This window comes from Oculina patagonica, chromosome 5 (genome assembly GCF_052425735.1).
Source record: "Oculina patagonica isolate OP01 chromosome 5, crgOcupat, whole genome shotgun sequence".
NCBI lineage: Eukaryota > Metazoa > Cnidaria > Anthozoa > Scleractinia > Oculinidae > Oculina > Oculina patagonica.
The window spans coordinates 5,996,150-6,013,190 of NC_135762.1; the positions used below are offsets into that span (position 1 = coordinate 5,996,150).

General features: G+C 38.2%; 3 protein-coding genes across 4 annotated transcripts in view; 2 read left to right on the forward strand and 1 right to left on the reverse strand.

Annotated features, from left to right (window-relative positions):
• The first annotated feature begins 43 nt into the window (after positions 1-43).
• On the forward strand, positions 44-7,182 carry LOC144653833 (uncharacterized). The gene is made up of 7 exons (XM_078513937.1): positions 44-450; positions 869-1,952; positions 2,514-3,073; positions 3,962-4,108; positions 4,589-4,750; positions 5,209-5,290; positions 5,701-7,182. The coding sequence occupies exons 1-7, from the start codon at positions 409-411 to the stop codon at positions 6,039-6,041; spliced, it is 2,418 nt and encodes an 805-aa protein (XP_078370063.1). The 5' UTR covers positions 44-408; the 3' UTR covers positions 6,042-7,182.
• Positions 7,183-7,184: 2 nt separating this feature from the next.
• LOC144653911 (uncharacterized) lies at positions 7,185-8,238 on the reverse strand. Its single transcript, XM_078514055.1, has one exon. It carries the CDS (start codon positions 7,869-7,871, stop codon positions 7,188-7,190), a length of 684 nt encoding a protein of 227 aa, XP_078370181.1. The 5' UTR covers positions 7,872-8,238; the 3' UTR covers positions 7,185-7,187.
• Positions 8,239-8,410: 172 nt separating this feature from the next.
• The window catches only part of LOC144653860 (uncharacterized), a 28,627-nt gene continuing 19,996 nt past the window's right edge, over positions 8,411-17,041 (forward strand). The window contains exons 1-2 of one of the 2 annotated variants that reach the window (XM_078513974.1): positions 8,411-8,659; positions 8,780-8,869. In XM_078513974.1, coding sequence (XP_078370100.1) covers positions 8,639-8,659; positions 8,780-8,869 — 111 coding nt within the window. In that variant the 5' untranslated portion in view covers positions 8,411-8,638. The remainder of the gene's footprint in view (positions 8,660-8,779; positions 8,870-17,041) is intronic. The other variant, XM_078513973.1, reaches the window with a different exon arrangement.

The following is a 17,041-nucleotide window of genomic DNA, read 5'->3' on the forward strand; positions in this document are numbered from 1 at the left end:
GTAATAACCTGATCTCCGGAAATGTCAAATGAACGCCACGTTTTCAAACAGACTCATCTAGAAGAAAAAAATGTTGTCTTTTATGTAGTTAAAAAATTATCGCTTCTGCTGTCGTTAAAGCAATTTAACATAAAACAGTTTGTCAAAATGTTCAAAGGAAGCAGTTAAGATTTGAACCATGCATGCTTCCCTGTAAACAGTTTTCGAGGCGAGGAAGTAAAGCGAGGATATTTGTGCTGAGTAATCAACTTCTAAAACAATGACGTCTGCTGAAAACTCGATTCGTCAGCACATTTTGGGCGCTTATTTATCCAACGATGCTTAGTGTGCATTCTTATCATAATTGTGATTTGCAAGTTGCTTTAGTCAAGATCGTAATTTTTTGCAGGGCCTGGATGTGTGGAGATCATGGCCAAGTTGACGGTGCTTCTCGTCCTACTAACGTTATTCGTAAGTATTTCCGCTTGTGTAGTCTTACCGGGAATGTTCATGGCCAAAATGTCATTTTCAATACAAATTTAAGAATTTTTTAGATAGGGAATCTGCTTAGAAATTCGGTAAAGATGAAGCAAAAACGATTACAGGGAGTATAACCATGTTTTTGGTACTTGTTGCTGAGTTAGGGCCAGCTCTATGGCAACCAGTTCAACAACTACACAAATTATAATACACTGAACAGTGAAAACAATCAAGAAAAGTGGAACAACAAAAAGCCTAAATGATACTCACTCTTGCCTCTTGACAAAGCATGAACCGAGTATCAAAAAACACTTATCCCTGTGGTAAACATCTTCCAAAGGTTTTTAGTCTAACAGTTACATGTATATTACAGATTTTTAGTATACAATCTTTATTTCTTTCCCACTAGCTATCCTGTGCATGTGTGTATTCACTGAGGTGCAGGTTCAACCAGTTCACAGTTGAAAACGTGTTGGGCAATTTGTCTTGTATTGACTGCCCTGCTTGTATGCCTGGATATGGTTTGAGTCCACAATGTGGTAATTATGTAAAATATGGTACAAAAATTGAGTGCAAACCATGCAAACTGGGGATGACATACTCTGCTACACATAACATTGAATCATGTCGCCCATGTGGAATTTGTTCAGACCATCAAAAAGTGATAAGGAACTGTACTTTGGAATCTAATTCAAAGTGTAATCACAGCTGTAGCAAAGGGTTCTATTATGAGGAAGTGACAGGTGACTGTAAAGCCTGTTCATTCTGCTGCAGTGATGGGAGAAATACTGTGAAAGATGACTGCAAGGATATGCCATTTTATAAACAGTGTGATGCCAATGAGATCATGATCAACTGTCAGCCTAAATGTCAAGACGATCAATACCTAGTTGTAACCAAAAAAGGTGCAGTGCCATATTGCAAAAACTGTAAAAACTGCCCACCGGGATCTTCACTCTCTCCACATTGTGGAAGTATTGTAGAAAACATCAATGACATCAAATGCGTAGAGTGTATTGAAGGCAAGACATTTTTAGAAAAGCCAGGAAACCAACCCTGCAGACCATGTTCTTCATGTTCAGTTGGACAGAAAGAACTGAGACCTTGCAATCTGACCCATGACAGGGTTTGTGGCAGATGTGAGAAAGGTTTTTATAATGCAACCGGCAATGAATGCAAACCATGTTCAGCCTGCTGTAACGATGAAAATGATGTACGTATTCCTGAATGTGTTAAACAGAATATGCCAAGAAACAAACAGTGTATTTTAACCCAGCGAGCCATCAATGTGTGCCAACAGAATAATGCTCAGCATGGCGGCAGTATAATCCAAGCAAAATCTCCTGGTCTAATCATAGCAATGTCCATAATAGCAATAGGATGCTTCACCGCACTTACAGTAATGGTGTTCTGGAAGTACTTGAAGTACCGCAAGTATAAGGGGCTGCCAAGAAGCCAGTCATTAGCTGAGTTATTGCCATCATCACTGGAAGGTGAGGTTTTTATTTTCGACACCTTATTTTAATCAACATCACATAATACTTAATGCACTATTAATAGTTACTTAATCCAGCCTGTTTTATTCCTGGTTTTTAGTCAAGCCACAAAAGAGAATTAACTTTTAATTGTTGACACTAGCCCCTTATGTAATTATTCTGTTTTCTAACCAAAACAGTGCCAAGAAATTATTAATGGAGCTAATTGCTAAGACCTCCTGACAATATCATATGAAATAGATATGTCCAATCTGAACTTTTAATAATATTGTTATAATTAATGGTATAATGATAAAAAACAATAATAAGAATCTCAGAACAAAATCTCTCACTCAGAAATTATTATAAAGAATCCACAAGCACTCTGCAATTACCCTTTCAAAGATGGTTTACATGAAAGATAAAGGATTACCTAATATATCTTGTAAGAGCTATAAATTGTTTTTGAATGAAATTAGTGTTATTTCTTTTATACTGCCTATTAAATCCCCAACCTCCCCACTACAAAGCAATGATACTAAAGAAACTTAAAAACCTTTCCACTTTTATTCTCCTTAGAACCACAAACTGAAAGTCACTCGACAACACTGGAAGTTGCTATAGCTCATGGCTCACAAGAGTCTTTGGCTTTTGAAAAATCAGGTGTATTAGTCCAGTTCAGTGATGGACAAAGTTTCTTTAATGATGCCCAAGGAGTTAGACTAGAAATATGCTGGGTCAACAATTTTGTCAAGACACTTCAACCTGGTGAAGTACAGCTTAGTCCAATAATAAAATTTCACCCTTATGAATTGCAATTAAGCAAACCAGCACAGGTCAAAATACCGCACAGTGCCTTGGTTTTTTACAGTAATGGCTGGGATGTCAAACTCAAAAGCTCTACATTACATGGAGAAAAGATTGTGTGGAAAAATGAAGAACAATATGAAGTTCACAACAATGAAGTTAGCTTTCATGCTGACTACCTTCTTTCTTATGTTGTGGTTGGTGCATCACTTTGCAATGACAAACCAACAAAGAAGCGTTTGCAGTGTGCAGTCTTTGGAGGAGAGGGCAGAGTTGGTGCAAACTATACAGCATATTTATATATCTTTGATGACTGTGAGGCATCACTAGAGGTACTTTTCAGATAGATTGTGTGGTTCACAGAAAATTTCCATACTCACCCTGCAGTACTGAGGGATTGGAAATTTCTTGGGGTCGGAAGGGTTTCCAAGGCCAAAAACTTAAAGGAAAAACCTTGGTAGGGGAGCGTATTGGAAATTTATGGGACAACTTATGTACTGCAGCTGGAGATTGGTTACCCCCCCGGTATAATACAAAAACTATTATTGCTATGGTAGTCATGGATGCATGTTGTTAGGTGTATATAAGGGAGTGTGTTAGACAGTTCCTGGAACAACGTTATAAAGATATTATAATTTTGGATATTTTATAAAGTCTTAAGTGGTCAAAAGAAATCCCGAAGGCTTAATTTTATGCAACTAATCTCATGAAAATTGACACAGTGAACTAGTACACAATGCCTTTAAGAAGGGCAATGAATCACATAAAGGGAAAGTTAATGATTGAGTGAGAATAGTTTAGTCTGCATATAGTTTTTGGAACAGCTTACTAAGGTCACTAACATATGGTCATATCACTATTTTGAACAAATGAAGAGCTATGTCATATTTGTATTGTAACTTTCAACTAAAACAACCACTGTCATATCTACTTACCACAATGTTAATGTATTCTGGGTATGGAAAATTTAAAACCCCAATAATAGCATTTTGATCATTGAAAGGACTTGAAATCCAAATCTTACAACCCTTACCTTAAGTAAGTTGCATTTTGTACGTGCATAACTGACAGTAATTTGGAATTTAGTGGCACAACAACTCTATACTTTCTATAATCTTTAGTGTGTCTGAATTCAAAGGACATCACTATCAGCTGCACTAATTTTAAAAGTAAAATAAGACTGGTTTTAACAACATAGCTTTTCTTGTTTTATTTAACAGAAAATCATGCAAGAAGAAAGATCACATAATAGGATCCTGTTGGGTTCCCCGCAGTCTCTGTATGTGGAGTCTGTAACTGAGACGGATATAAAGATTTCTGTTAAACAACCTGTTGATGGTTGGATTGTTGGAGAGATCAAGCCAGAGGTAACTTCTTCATGTAGTGTCTGTTTCTGTACCCTAATTAATAGAAGAATTAATTTAATTCCATTATATCTGGCAAATAATGGGCTCCAAGTCTTTGGATTTTTACTGTCAGTTGGTCCAAAAATTAATTTATAATTATGCCTGTTACTTAGATAGGGAAATTACAACAAATGGCCATATAACTGACAAAACAAATTTTATACTGGGCAACTTAGTCCTTTTCCATTTTTGAGAATTTAAAAAAAAATTATAGCTCAGATCCTGTATACTGAAGGTACAAGGGAAAAGTCATTATTCAAATCAAATTGGTAATGCTTCACCCCTTAATCTTTTTTTCCAAAATTTGAAAAAGAGACTACTAATACATGTATAATTATGAAGACTACTTGATAAGTTGCAGCAAAATAAACAGAGGCATCCAAAGAATTCTGTTGAGCTAAAATTGGTTGTGTCACGATTGTGTTGTTTGTATTCTCACAGGTTATAACACACAAAAGTGTGAAGGAATCCTATCAAACCATACCAAGGACAGAGATACTGTTTAAACATGACAATGGTCGGAACAGAGACTTCCTTTGTATATTTGAAGTCAGCGCTGGAAATACAACCACAACTATTTGTGCGGTTACCTCAATCAAAGAGGTTTGTGTTACTTGATTTTCTATTAATCACTCAAGTACTTAATTTGATTTTAGTTGGTGCAGTGTGTGTTATATACCAAGCAGAATGTTACATTGTATACCATAAGATTCAGGTCATTATAAGCCCCCCCCCCCCCACTTTATAAATCCTCCCAGTTATAAGCCCCCACCCCCAGACATAAGCCCCCATCCCCAGACATAAGCTCCCCTCTGCTGGACAGGGCTAAATGTTGCTTTACTATGACTTTCTAACTTAAAAACATATTTCGATCAACACTGCTGTGGCTTGTTTCAAAACGTTTTTTTTTTTATTCTGCTAATAAGACCCCCGCTCCCCCCGTCCCATTTATAAGCCCACCCAAAACACCTTACAGAGTTTTATAAGCCCAGGGCTTATAACCAGAATTTAACAGTATGGTGCACTTCGTCTGTAGTAAATCTCTGGTATTTGATTTATAGGATCCATTTAGGAGGTTTCAGGAGTGCAATCCAGGATTTAGCAATGACAAGCACCGGCTGGTAACTGGAAGGAATCTGTGTGGTAAGTCCGTAGCATGTGCAGGGACATGACAAATAATACTATTATTAAAACTATTTTTGACCTTCAGGCTTTTGCTAAATTTGTTTTCCCAAAAGAGGTTTGCCACACCCCCAGATCCACCACTGCAGTTACTCTTGCAGTGTAACCTAAGGTTGGTAGAGCTCTTCCCTTAGCCACCAGGTCATTTAAGAAAATGACACACCCAGCATGCACATTGACAACAATCATTTTTGGCTTACAGATCCTCTATGTATTTTATAAAACATTCTTAAAGTTATGATTGCTGCAAAAACCTTATAAATTAAGGAAATAAACTATTTTTTCACTCAACTGCATTGCCTATTGGTTTGTAAGACATCACCATGTTTGTTTTATAACATGTAATTTATTATTGTTGTTTTGTTCTTAAGACCCCCTGATCACCGACCAAGAGAGATCATCACCTTGTCTGCATGATCTTCCAGAGGAGGTATTGCATGCTGTGTGCATGAAACTGGACATGCCACTTAAAGGTGTTGGCAACTGGCGACATGTTGCAGCAGACCTTGGTTTCCCAGAAGAGCAAATTCAGGTTTTCCGAAATGAGATGTTGACTCCTGATGGAAGTCCTTGTACTGTGATGTTGTATGCATTGAAGACTAGGTCACCGAATCTTACTGTAGTAGAGTTTGTGCAGATTCTTCAAACTCGAAAAATTAAGCGCTTTGATGTTGTAGATGTCCTTGAGCCTTATGTTTATGACCCAATTTAAAACAGCAATGGCGCATAGTAAAATAGTATTAATAAATAAACATTACTACAGCTTAACGGTAAAGTACAAAAAAGAGATTTCAATTCATTATATATAACCTATCTGTATTAAAACAAATTTGTTCATGTTATGGCTCAGTTATGCTCCCTGTGGACTCAGTTTGTTTGGAAAGTAGGCTATAAAGCCTATCAGAAAACAGACCTAGATTTCAGATTTCAGATTTTTTATTATCACAAAATATTAAAATAAAGCCTAGCTTTTATTAACCGTGCTGGACAGCTGGCTCTTTATTTGCCAGATTGGAAGGCCAAACAATTTGTTTGCCAATGGAGAGACCGTAATTTGTATGGTGCACTCTACCTCTACAGACAGACTAGAAGCCCATGTTTTCCCTAAGCAAAGTCAACTAGGTGCAAATGACGCAAAGAAGCAGTTAGACATTAACTGTCTGGTTTAAAGAAACTTGTTTGACTATTGTGTGTTCTTGTGAGAGAATATTTGGTTAAAGAATAAAATCTCCATTCCTTTGTCTTTATGCTCTGATAAAGATATAATAGCCACCTCATTTTTTCGATGAGGGGAGCCACAGAGGAGAACTGTACAAGCCATATTAAAGGAGCAAATTGACATTCTATGATCTTTATCAAATTATAAAACATAGAAATGGAGGTTATTAATTCCTTTTATGAGAATGATACAGGACAAAAATGCAAAGTAGTGAGATTAAGCATACCTGCCAACTCTCCAGATTTTCCCGGGAGTCTCCAAGTTTTTCATCAAGTCTCCCGGCCTGATTTTCAGAGAGTATTCATACATTGTTTTAAATGATATCCTTACAATGCAAAGATTTCTGGACATCTCCAGATTTTTGTACTCTGGGGGTTGGCAGGTATGGATTAGGACATATTTTTATTTAATTGCATGCAAAAAACTAGTTCATGCGACTAACAGTAATGTCACATCTATCCCAGCTATGGTATTTCCATGAGAATTACTTTTGATATTATAGTTTATATGGGATTAATAAACATTACGTAGGTAATTTAATTAGGTCTTGCACAGACATATTAAAGTTTTATTAATGTTTTTACTTCTAAATAACCTGTAGAAATGTTGAGCAATAAAAAAGCTGATCTTGTAATACACTTACTTAATATTCTGAACTGCCTGCATGACATCATCCATATTTAGAAACTTTGCTGTATTTCCTTCTTCTTCTGCCATTATCTCCAGAGGTCTCAGCCAATCATCATGAAAAGTTTCCACGGCGCACTCAATTCGCATCACTGTCTCCAGTTGGTCAGAGAATAAATGTTCTGAAGTCATATTACAACTTGTCAATATCAATTCCACCTTGTGTTTGTATTCTCCTGTCAGAAACTTTGCATGAAACGATGGCACCTTTCTCAAAGCAACAACCTTGTTTACAATCCAATGCTTCGACAATTCCCCTTCGGCAATGACACGGTCAATCTTCTTGTTATTCCATGCACAAACCTCTCTGGTGTATATCTTATCAAGAGCTGTTTCACTTTCCATGCATGATAAAATAAAGAGCAACCCAGCCTTGTCCATGAAAGGGGTTGCTATGGTTACCTTAGCCCCTTCCCTATCCCATTTCTTCATTCTAAACTGTAGCAAATTTGCAATGACCTTTCCTGGACATAAGCCATCGTGAATTTCAGCCTCACTTAACTCTTTTCCTTCTTGAACTTCGGGACCTGCGCAACGATCACTGAATTTGGTACTTTTGTGGTCTTCAACAGACGATGTAGATTGACCTTTGACCTTTTTACTTTCATCAACTTCGCAAGAATCGCTTGCAGGCATTTCGCTTTTACTTTCACTCTTTAGCAGCTAACAAAGGGATAGGATTGTCGAGAACATGTTTCAACTTGTCTTTAAGCTCGCAAGACTTCTTGCCTTGTATAAGAAGGGATTTTTTAATTGCATACCAAGTGCAGGTGAACAGTTTGTTTGTAAATTTGTTGGGATTTCCCTCGCCAGTCGGTCGACTCCATGTTCCTGTGTAGCCCAGTGCTGAAAAGAATTTGCCGAGTTCTTGAACAGTTCCCTGTCCATTCAAAGTGACCCTCGCCTTTTGCGGACAACCTTAGAAATTTGGAAGAATCCATGAGCACATAGGCTAGTGCATTCTTTGCGTTCGCTTATCGTCTCGATCGCCTTGGAATTTTCCCGCCAATTGTCCCAGACAGTCAGATGCAGCTCATGTGATATGGTAATGAAACCTAATTGGATAAACTTGGGACACAAATAAAAGGCATTCTCTGATTGGGTAGATGGGAAAATGACGTCAAAATTAACCAATCATACTCCAGGTACTATTTTGTAAACAGTAGCAAACAGAATAAAACCCGACCCATTCATAAAATCTACTGTCTTGCTTTTTTCGGTGAAGAAGTGAGTTTTTGTCGGTTAGATTTGACGTTAAACCTATTCGACACTTGCTTTCATCTCGTTTTTGGCCTACGAAGCTACGAGGAACTAAACAATGCCAAATGGATGTCCTAGGAGCTTTGCTGTTAAAAACTTGTTTTTAGCCGGCGTTTGCTTCGTCGACATCTCATTCAGTAACCATGACGCAGTTAGAGAGAAGGGTAGGATTTTAACAGTTATCAGTTTGCTAGTATAGTTTCTTTCCGTAGCAAAAATTCCTTTTTTCAGCCTCTTTCGGAAATTTCGTTTGCGAATTTTCTCCGAACGTTTGAATTCCTTAGGTGGATGACACAGGCTTCACGGCAACGCAACAGCCTCGGTTGCCGAATGTTCGCTGTGCTAGTACATTTAATCTTAATCTTACGAGTAAGGTGAGTAGTTTTATACTAAATGTGCACCGCTTTTAACGGTATCTGTCTTTTGGTGGTTAGTGCTAATTTTGTGTTTTGAAACCAGAGATTGTAAAAGTAGACGACGACACGTAGGCGTTTAATTCGAAAGAATGTGCTGCGTAATCATTGTTTGTGAATACAGCTCGTTTTACCGTATCCTCGCTAGAATTGTTGTGTTTATAGAAAGTCGAAGTGAAATTTCAATAATCCAAAGCCGTGAATGAAACTTAGTGAATTATGTTTTGTAGGGGCGATTGTAACTTAAATCAAGCTTAAACATCGTACATTTGCCTGGCTGGTTGCTGCACTTGGAACTAATTGTGTTTTTTTGCCAATTTTGGCACCAAACTTTAAGTAATTTTTTATTTTGACGTTAGAGTTTGGTCTCTTCGCGAGAAGTAAACTTACTCTTAACGATACTTTGTACCAATATTTTTCATTAATAATACTGCTAATTAAATATACCTGTCTTTATCTGCCATAAAAACATCCTCGAAAGAGAACCGAAGTTTCCGCATAGCACTGCATCTCTAGTATTGCATCATATCAAGATATGACGTCATTAGCGTGTTGTACATGTACAAGATTGACAGATACCTTGATAGAACAAAAAAAAATCAGTAATATGAATAAATATTTTGTTTTTCAAAAGAAAACAAAACCAAAGTATGTTAATTTGGTAAACAATGAAATAAGTGATTTGGGAAACGCAAAAGTTAGTTTTGAAACAAAAATAAGGTTTAAAAAAGAAAATTTAAAGACAGGTGCAACACAAGAGATGAATCATTTTTTTAAAGATAAACAACCGCATGTTTTTAGCGAACATAATAAACAACAGATAAAACAAGAGTATGATAAATATATTGATATAATAAAGGGACAGATTGAGGCTTGGTCACAACGTGGCTCAGGGTGGGAGGTTGAAAGAATAATGGCTGCCTACTTAAATGTTGCAAGATATCAGCCATTGCGCGGAGGAACTTACTTACCTCTTCCTGCCAAATTGGCAAAAAAGAAAGCAATTATTAACGTGCAAAACAGGGATAACGAATGTTTGAAGTGGGCTTTGAGAGCTGCTTTATTTCCACCAAGTGATGGGAAAAATCCACAAAGAACAAGCAAATACCCTGTTAACGACGGAATTAACTATGAAGGAATTGTCTTTCCTACACCTGTAAACCAGATTGACAAGCTTGAGGCGCAAAACAGCAACCTTGCGATAAATGTGTTCGGCTGAAGATACAATCGTGTGATTGTGCACAGAATGAGCGAAAAAGAAAAAACCATTCCTCGTATTTCCCTTATTTTGATTGAGTCAGGAGAAATCCAGCACTACTGTTTTGTAAAAAAAGAAAGCGCTTTGCTTTACGATCAGAGCAAACATCAACATAAAAAACACTTTTGCATGATGTGCTTGACAGGTTTTACAAGAGAGGACTTGCTCGAGAACCACAAAAAATATTGCAATGGTGTTAATGGCAGGCCGACAAGGATCGAGATGCCTGAAAAAGGTGAAAATTACCTTTATTTTCATAACTATAACAAACAGATGAAAGTTCCTTACGTAATTTATGCCGACTTTGAGGCATTGGTTAGAAAGATTCCTGGCTGCGAGCGTAGTCCAGAGAACAATCAAAAAAGCTACACAGAAAAGACAGAAAAGCATGAATCATGTGGTTTTGCTTACACAGTTGTAAGGAGTGACGGCAGAAGCACACGTCCATTTGTTTACAGGGGCAAAAATACTGTTGAAGTGTTTTTGAAGCATCTTTTAAATGAAGAGAAAAGAATACGAAGTAGTTTGAAAATACAAAAGCCACTTTTGATGACGGCCAAAGATTGGAAAGAACACAAAAACGCAACAAGTTGCCACATTTGCAACAAAAGTTTGATAAGAGATTCCTTTTTAGACTCATTTCCTGTTTAAGACCATGACAAAGGTATTTATTGCGGCCAAAGCCACAAATGTTGTTATTACGAGGCACTCAAAAAAATAAATTTTGTTGGGCCAAAAAGAGAAAGAAAAGAAAAAGACAAAATAGACCAATGGATTGCAAACAATCAGGAAAAATGTTTGTTTTGCGCAGAACCTTTTACGAAGCAAAATTTCAAAGATTCTGTCAAAGATCATTGCCACATAACAGGTAAGTTTCGAGGATCTGCGCACAACGCATGTAATCTAAAATTGCGAATAAACCCAAAGACGGACCAAATACCAGTTGTTTTTCACAACCTGAGGGGCTATGATGCACACCATTTAATGCAGGCGATGTCAAAGCTGCCGCTTGCATCAAAGAAAGAGGTGAAATGTGGTGCCAACAACATGGAGGTAAAATGTGTTGCCAACAACATGGAGAAATACATTACATTTTCATTAGGTGGTTTGCGTTTTATTGACAGCTTAAACTTTCTTCAAGGAAGCCTGGATTCACTTGTAAGTGCGACACCAAAGGAGTCATTAAAAATAACAAAATCTCAAAAGTTTCTAAAATTTTGAACTTCTTTTCAAAAAGGGGATCTATCCTTACGAATACATGGACTCATGGGAAAGATTTAATGAGACAAGTTTGCCTGAAAAAGAAAAGTTTTATAGCAAGCTTAACGATGAACACATAACTGACGAAGAATACGAGCATGCAAATAGTGTGTGGAAAACTTTTGGGTGTAAAACGCTTGGAGATTACCATGACCTTTATGTTGAAACGGATGTAACTCTTTTAGCTGATATTTTTGAGAACTTTCGCAATATATGTAAAGAAAAGTATGAGCTCGATCCAGCAAACTATTTTACTTCTCCTGGACTTTCTTGGGACGCACTATTGAAAAAGACAGGAGTACAGCTTGAGCTACTGACAGACTACGACATGCATCTTTTTGTGGAAAGAGGAATAAGAGGAGGAATTTCCATGGTAAGCAAGAGATACGCAAAGGCAAACAATCCTTGTGTTGAAGGCTACGACCCAAGCAAGCCAAAAAAACACATAATGTACCTTGATGCGAACAACCTTTATGGATGGGCAATGAGCAAGCCACTGCCGAAAAGTGGTTTTAGATGGAAAAGAGTTATGCCAACAGAAAAAGAAATTATGAGAAAAAAGGAGTTTGAAAAAACTGGCTGGATTTTGGAAGTTGACCTCGAATACCCTGCAGAACTGCATAAAGAGCACAACAGCTACCCATTAGCACCAGAGAAAAAGAAAATAAATAAGGACTTGTTTTCACCCTACCAAAAAAAATTAATAAAAGACCTTGATTTGGATCCGCCTGACAGTGAAAAGCTCGTATTGACTCTTGAGGACAAAACTAATTATGTTGTGCATTATCGAAACTTGCAGTTTTATCTGAAACAAGGAATGAAGCTGAAAAAGGTGCACAGGGTGTTAGAGTTCGAACAAGAATGTTGGATGGAGCCTTACATCAGGATGAACACAGAATTCAGGAAAAAAGCGAAAAACGACTTTGAAAAGAACTTTTACAAGCTCATGAATAACTCAGTTTTCGGAAAAACAATGGAAAACCTGCGTAACCGTGTTGACATAAAAATAGTGCGAAGCGACGAAAATAACAAAATAAGAAAACTAGTTGCTAGTCCATTATACTCAAGACACTTTCTGTTTTCAAACGATCTGGTCGGAATTGAAATGCGAAAAAGCTTGCTTTTTCTTAACAAGCCTGTCTACACTGGTATGACTATCCTTGACAACAGCAAGATACTGATGTATGATTTCTTTTACAACCATCTGAAAAAGATATACGGCTCGCGTTGCGAGCTATTGTATACAGACACAGACAGCCTTTTGGTAGAGATAGAAACAGAAGACGTTTACGAAGACATGAGGGTTGACAAAGAAAAATACGACACAAGCGACTATCCCAAAGATCATCCACTTTTTTGTGAGAAAAACAAAAAGGTATTGGGAAAAATGAAAGACGAATGCGCAGGAAAGCCCATTGCAGAGTGTGTCTGTTTGAGGCCAAAAATGTATTCAATACTGACAGAAGACCAAAAAAAAATAAAGAAAGCAAAAGGAGTAAAAAAGTGTGTAGTAAAAAAGAAAATCTTGCACGAAAATTATTTAGAAACGCTTTTTGGAACAAAGCAGTTATGGCATGGAATGAACATACTTAGAAGCGAGGGTCATGAGATTTACGGAATGCATCTCAACAAAGTCTCGCTGTCGCCTTTTGACTCAAAGCGATGGATAGCGGATGATGGGATGCATACAAATGCTTACGGGTATAAGTTTTGCGAAACAAAGCCGACATAAACAGAACGTTTATAGCTTTTCTGGTGGTAACTGTGTATTTGGAGGAATAACAAGCAATTCTTCACGCACGAAGCCGCGCTTTGGACCATCGTGCAAGTAATAAAGCACTGGCTGATCAGGTTTAGTAACAGACCTTTCGAGGCTGTAGACTTTTAATGACCAAATCGGATCTGTTGCCCTTTTTACGCCGCCTTCTAGCTCGCCAGGTTGGTAGAGATAGCGCACATTAACGAGAGAGGGTATTTTTTTTTTCTTTCTGGCCAACAGGCCTTGTATATTTTGAGGACGGTTTGGACGAAATAGCCTTTTCTTTGATTGCAGCAGCAGGTTTTTTTCCAGTAAGACTGGTAACTTCGTTGTTCAGAGCGGTAACAACTTCGGGAAGCCTTTTTACCCACGCTGTCGACCGCTGGCCAGATGGCAGGTTCATCTCGACACCGTACTGATAACCAAACAGGCGCCCTGCCAGTGTTTGATTAAAACGTTCAACAATAGCTTGATCTCTGTGGATATTAACACGCCCGCGTCTAATATAGGTTTTGTGATTTTCCATTTCTTTGGTAACAGCTCCCATGAATTCGCGACCGGGGTCAACTTGAAGCATCTGTGGCCATTTTAGTGCACTTCGCCTGTAAATTGTCTGAAAACCTTTTGCAACCTCAGTTGAATCTTTGGAGGTCAAAGGCTCGGCCTCTTTGAATCGGCTGGCAACGTCAACAACAGTCAGAGCGTATTTGTAAACTTTTCGCCCTCGCGGCAGTTTGTCGTGTGGCAGAAAAAGAAGGTCCGCCTGGTGGACCGCGTTAGGAGAAGAAACATCAAATTTTGGGCGAGGAACGTATCGTGGTGCCGGAAGGTAGATCTGCCAAAGGGCCTGCTTAACGAGCCACTTTTTAGCAGCATCTTCGGAAACCTTGGCCGCCTCGGCTAATTTTTTTATCGCTGCAATTCCCTTCCAGTAGCCCTGGGGGCTATAGTAGACTTTCGAGATCTTTGCATCCATGCGTATACAAGAAAAAAAAAGAAACGTTTAAAGAAACCGAAAGGCAGCGTACCCAAGAGCAAGAGCGCCAGCGCCAACAAACATCAGTTCACCTTGTTTCTGCTGCTCGCTTGGCTGATAAAAATCAGAGAACTTGGGTTCTTTCGGAGGAATCATTTTTTTGTCAGGATGTGCCTGGTTGTAGAGTTTGAAAGCGTAGTCTGTGTTCGTGAAGTTTTGTTTCGCTTGCTCTTTTATCATTCCGTTGGTTTCGATCCAGTCGAGAAGCTTCGTGCGGTCGCGAGAGTACTTCGCGTAAGCTGCCTGGTAAGCCTCGAGAGCTTTGTCGTGTCTTTCTTTTTCTTTCAAAGCGGCGTCATCTCCGCCACCCAAAGCACGAGCAAGGTAGTTGCCGCCAATGAAAGCAGCAGCGTTTAAGATAGCTCCCCCAGCCATAATAGCGATGCTTGCCATTTTTGAACTTTTTTAATATATTATTAACATTTTTTTAATTGTCAGGAATAATTTTTTTGTCTTCGAGGTACTGTTTGAGTGCAATGCTGCCTGCCATGACGGCTGTGAACTTTGCATAGTTCATAAAACTGCTGCTTGGGTCGGATGTAAAGTTTTCTTTAACAATTTTTTTGGCAGCCCAGCCAATTCCGGCTGCGAGGCCAGTAAGAGTGGCGGCATCCATTATCGTTTTAACGAGCTTGTTGTCGGACATGGCGTTTTGATATAAAATAAAAATAAATCTTTAAAGTAAAAACAATTTTATGAATTATTTTCAATCTCATCGAAGAGCTCTTTTAGTTTTGTTCATTGGAAGAATCTAAGACTCCATCAAGTAATCTTAATTATACTTTTTATGCGTTCTTTGCAAGCATAGAAGCCCTCAGCATATATTTTTCTTCTCTCTTTTTCTTTTTCTTTTTCTTGTCCTTCTCTTTCTTTTCTTTGTTTTTCAAAATTCGTGCCTCTCCCGTCAAAATAGAAAGGTAATAATACAAATACTATCCAAAGAAAATACCGCTAATAAAAAAGGCAGCCTTTACTGAATCGATTTGGAAACCATTTTTATAATAAAGAAAAAAAAATCTTTAACAGTTAAAAACTTTCGTAGGTCAAACCAACATCATGCACCGCAGAATTTAAGGTTTTTTCCATTTTAGCAAAAACCAAACTTTTTGCTTCTTCAATCTTCTCTTTTCTTTTTTCTTCATTTTCTTTTTTTTCATACTCTTTTTCAAGTGTTCTTAAATCCTCATACTGCCTGTTTAAACTTTCCACAGATTTCTCAGTAATAGCATTTAAAATTTTTAATTCTTCTGGTTTCAGCCGGTTTAAAAAGGCTTTTGTCCCTTCCACAGCAGCTGTTGCTCATGCCTCATCTTCTTTAAAGCATTTTGCAAGCATAGAAAACGCAAAAAAGTTTCCAAAATCCATTGGGTCAGGCATAGTGTATGTCCTCGTGTAGGTCATCGTGTTTCGTATACTTAAAAAAATAGAATGTTTAAATGAAAATTTTTAATAATTTTTTAATCTATCGGACGGATTCCTCTTTGTGTGCGAGGTATAATGACATTTTTGATTGTCGAAGCTGTTGGTTGTGTGTCGGCTTGTGAGTCATCAGTTATAAGAGTTGGTGGAGCTTTAAATGTTGGACTTCTTTTTTCGTTTATAAAGGCTTTTATGTCTTCGCGTTTCACATAAGTTGTAACGATTGCAACGCCGATACCAAGCAAAGAGATCAATTGATTTGTGGTGAGACCGCTTGATTGCGGCTGAGCCTCGGTTACTGGCAGAGTTACATTTCGCTTTGCTGACGCAGATTTCTTTTCCTTTTCTTTTGCAATTATTGCAGCAGCCTCGACAGAAGCTTTTTTCTGTGCTTCACGAGCCTGTTTTGTTTTTTCAGCTGCAAGCTTGCCAGCAGCAACTCGCTTTGGATTTTTGGCAGGCTTTGTTGCTGGAGTTGTTGAAGTAACTTGGTTCTGTACTTCTTGGGCAATCGGAGTTTGTGATTGACTTTGTTGTTCGAGCTCGGCCATTTATAATAAAAAAAAAATAATATTTAAATAGAAAATTGCTCAGCAAGATTTTTTGCTAAGCAATTGCTAAGCATTGTTCAGTAATTACTTAGCATTTTCTTAGCATTGCTCAGAAAAATCTTCAGTAGTGTTTGTGTCCGCATCTTTGGAAGCACCTTTGGTTTCGCACAGCGAAGTGTCCGACTTTGTAGCTTCGTTTAAATCAATGTGCTTTGTTGTGATGAGCGCAGCATTGGCAAGGGCAAGAAAGCGGCCGCATTTCAAAGCCAGACCGCCTGCCAAAGTGGACAGCTCTTTGCTGATGATGTAGTCGTTTTTGAGTTCCTTCTGATAATCATTGACGTCCTTGATATTTACGGCCATACCAACGGCTTTGGTTGCAAGAAAAATAAAGCTGTCAATCAAGCTGTCGTTTGTTTTAGTCCCAACGTATGCCTCATATCTCTTGAAGTACTTTTCAACTTCTTTATCTGTCAAGCGCTTCACCTGCTCGTATGTAAGCTGCACACCGATTGCTTCTTTGGCTTTTCCTGTTGAAACAAGGATTGCAAGCTGTTCACGCATTGCAGGAATGTCGGGTCTTTGAATGGATGCCATAGCGCTTTCTGTACTTTCTGGTTCAGCTCCAAGCAGTTCCATTACGGAAGCAAATTCTTGTTCACTTGCAGCCGCGCTTGGCGCGGGTACCCTTTGGGTCCCGTGGTTCACGCTCTCGGAAGGGGAAGTTGCGAAAGGATCACTCATGATTATATTACGCTAAAATTATGTTCAATAAAAAAAATTTTGTTCCGTAAGGGTGGCGATGAGAAATGACAAGATGCGAAAACTTATTTTTTTTTAGCTTTAAAAT

What these genes read in the sequence shown, in the direction of transcription:
- LOC144653833 (XM_078513937.1), top strand. Translation starts at nt 409, where the DNA reads ATGGCCAAGTTGACGGTGCTTCTCGTCCTACTAACGTTATTC. An exon ending in CGGTTACCTCAATCAAAGAG is followed by an intron (nt 4,751 to 5,208) that starts GTTTGTGTTACT and finishes TTTGATTTATAG; the next exon opens with GATCCATTTAGGAGGTTTCA. An exon ending in AACTGGAAGGAATCTGTGTG is followed by an intron (nt 5,291 to 5,700) that starts GTAAGTCCGTAG and finishes TTTGTTCTTAAG; the next exon opens with ACCCCCTGATCACCGACCAA.
- LOC144653911 (XM_078514055.1), bottom strand. Translation starts at nt 7,871, where the DNA reads ATGCCTGCAAGCGATTCTTGCGAAGTTGATGAAAGTAAAAAGGTCAAA.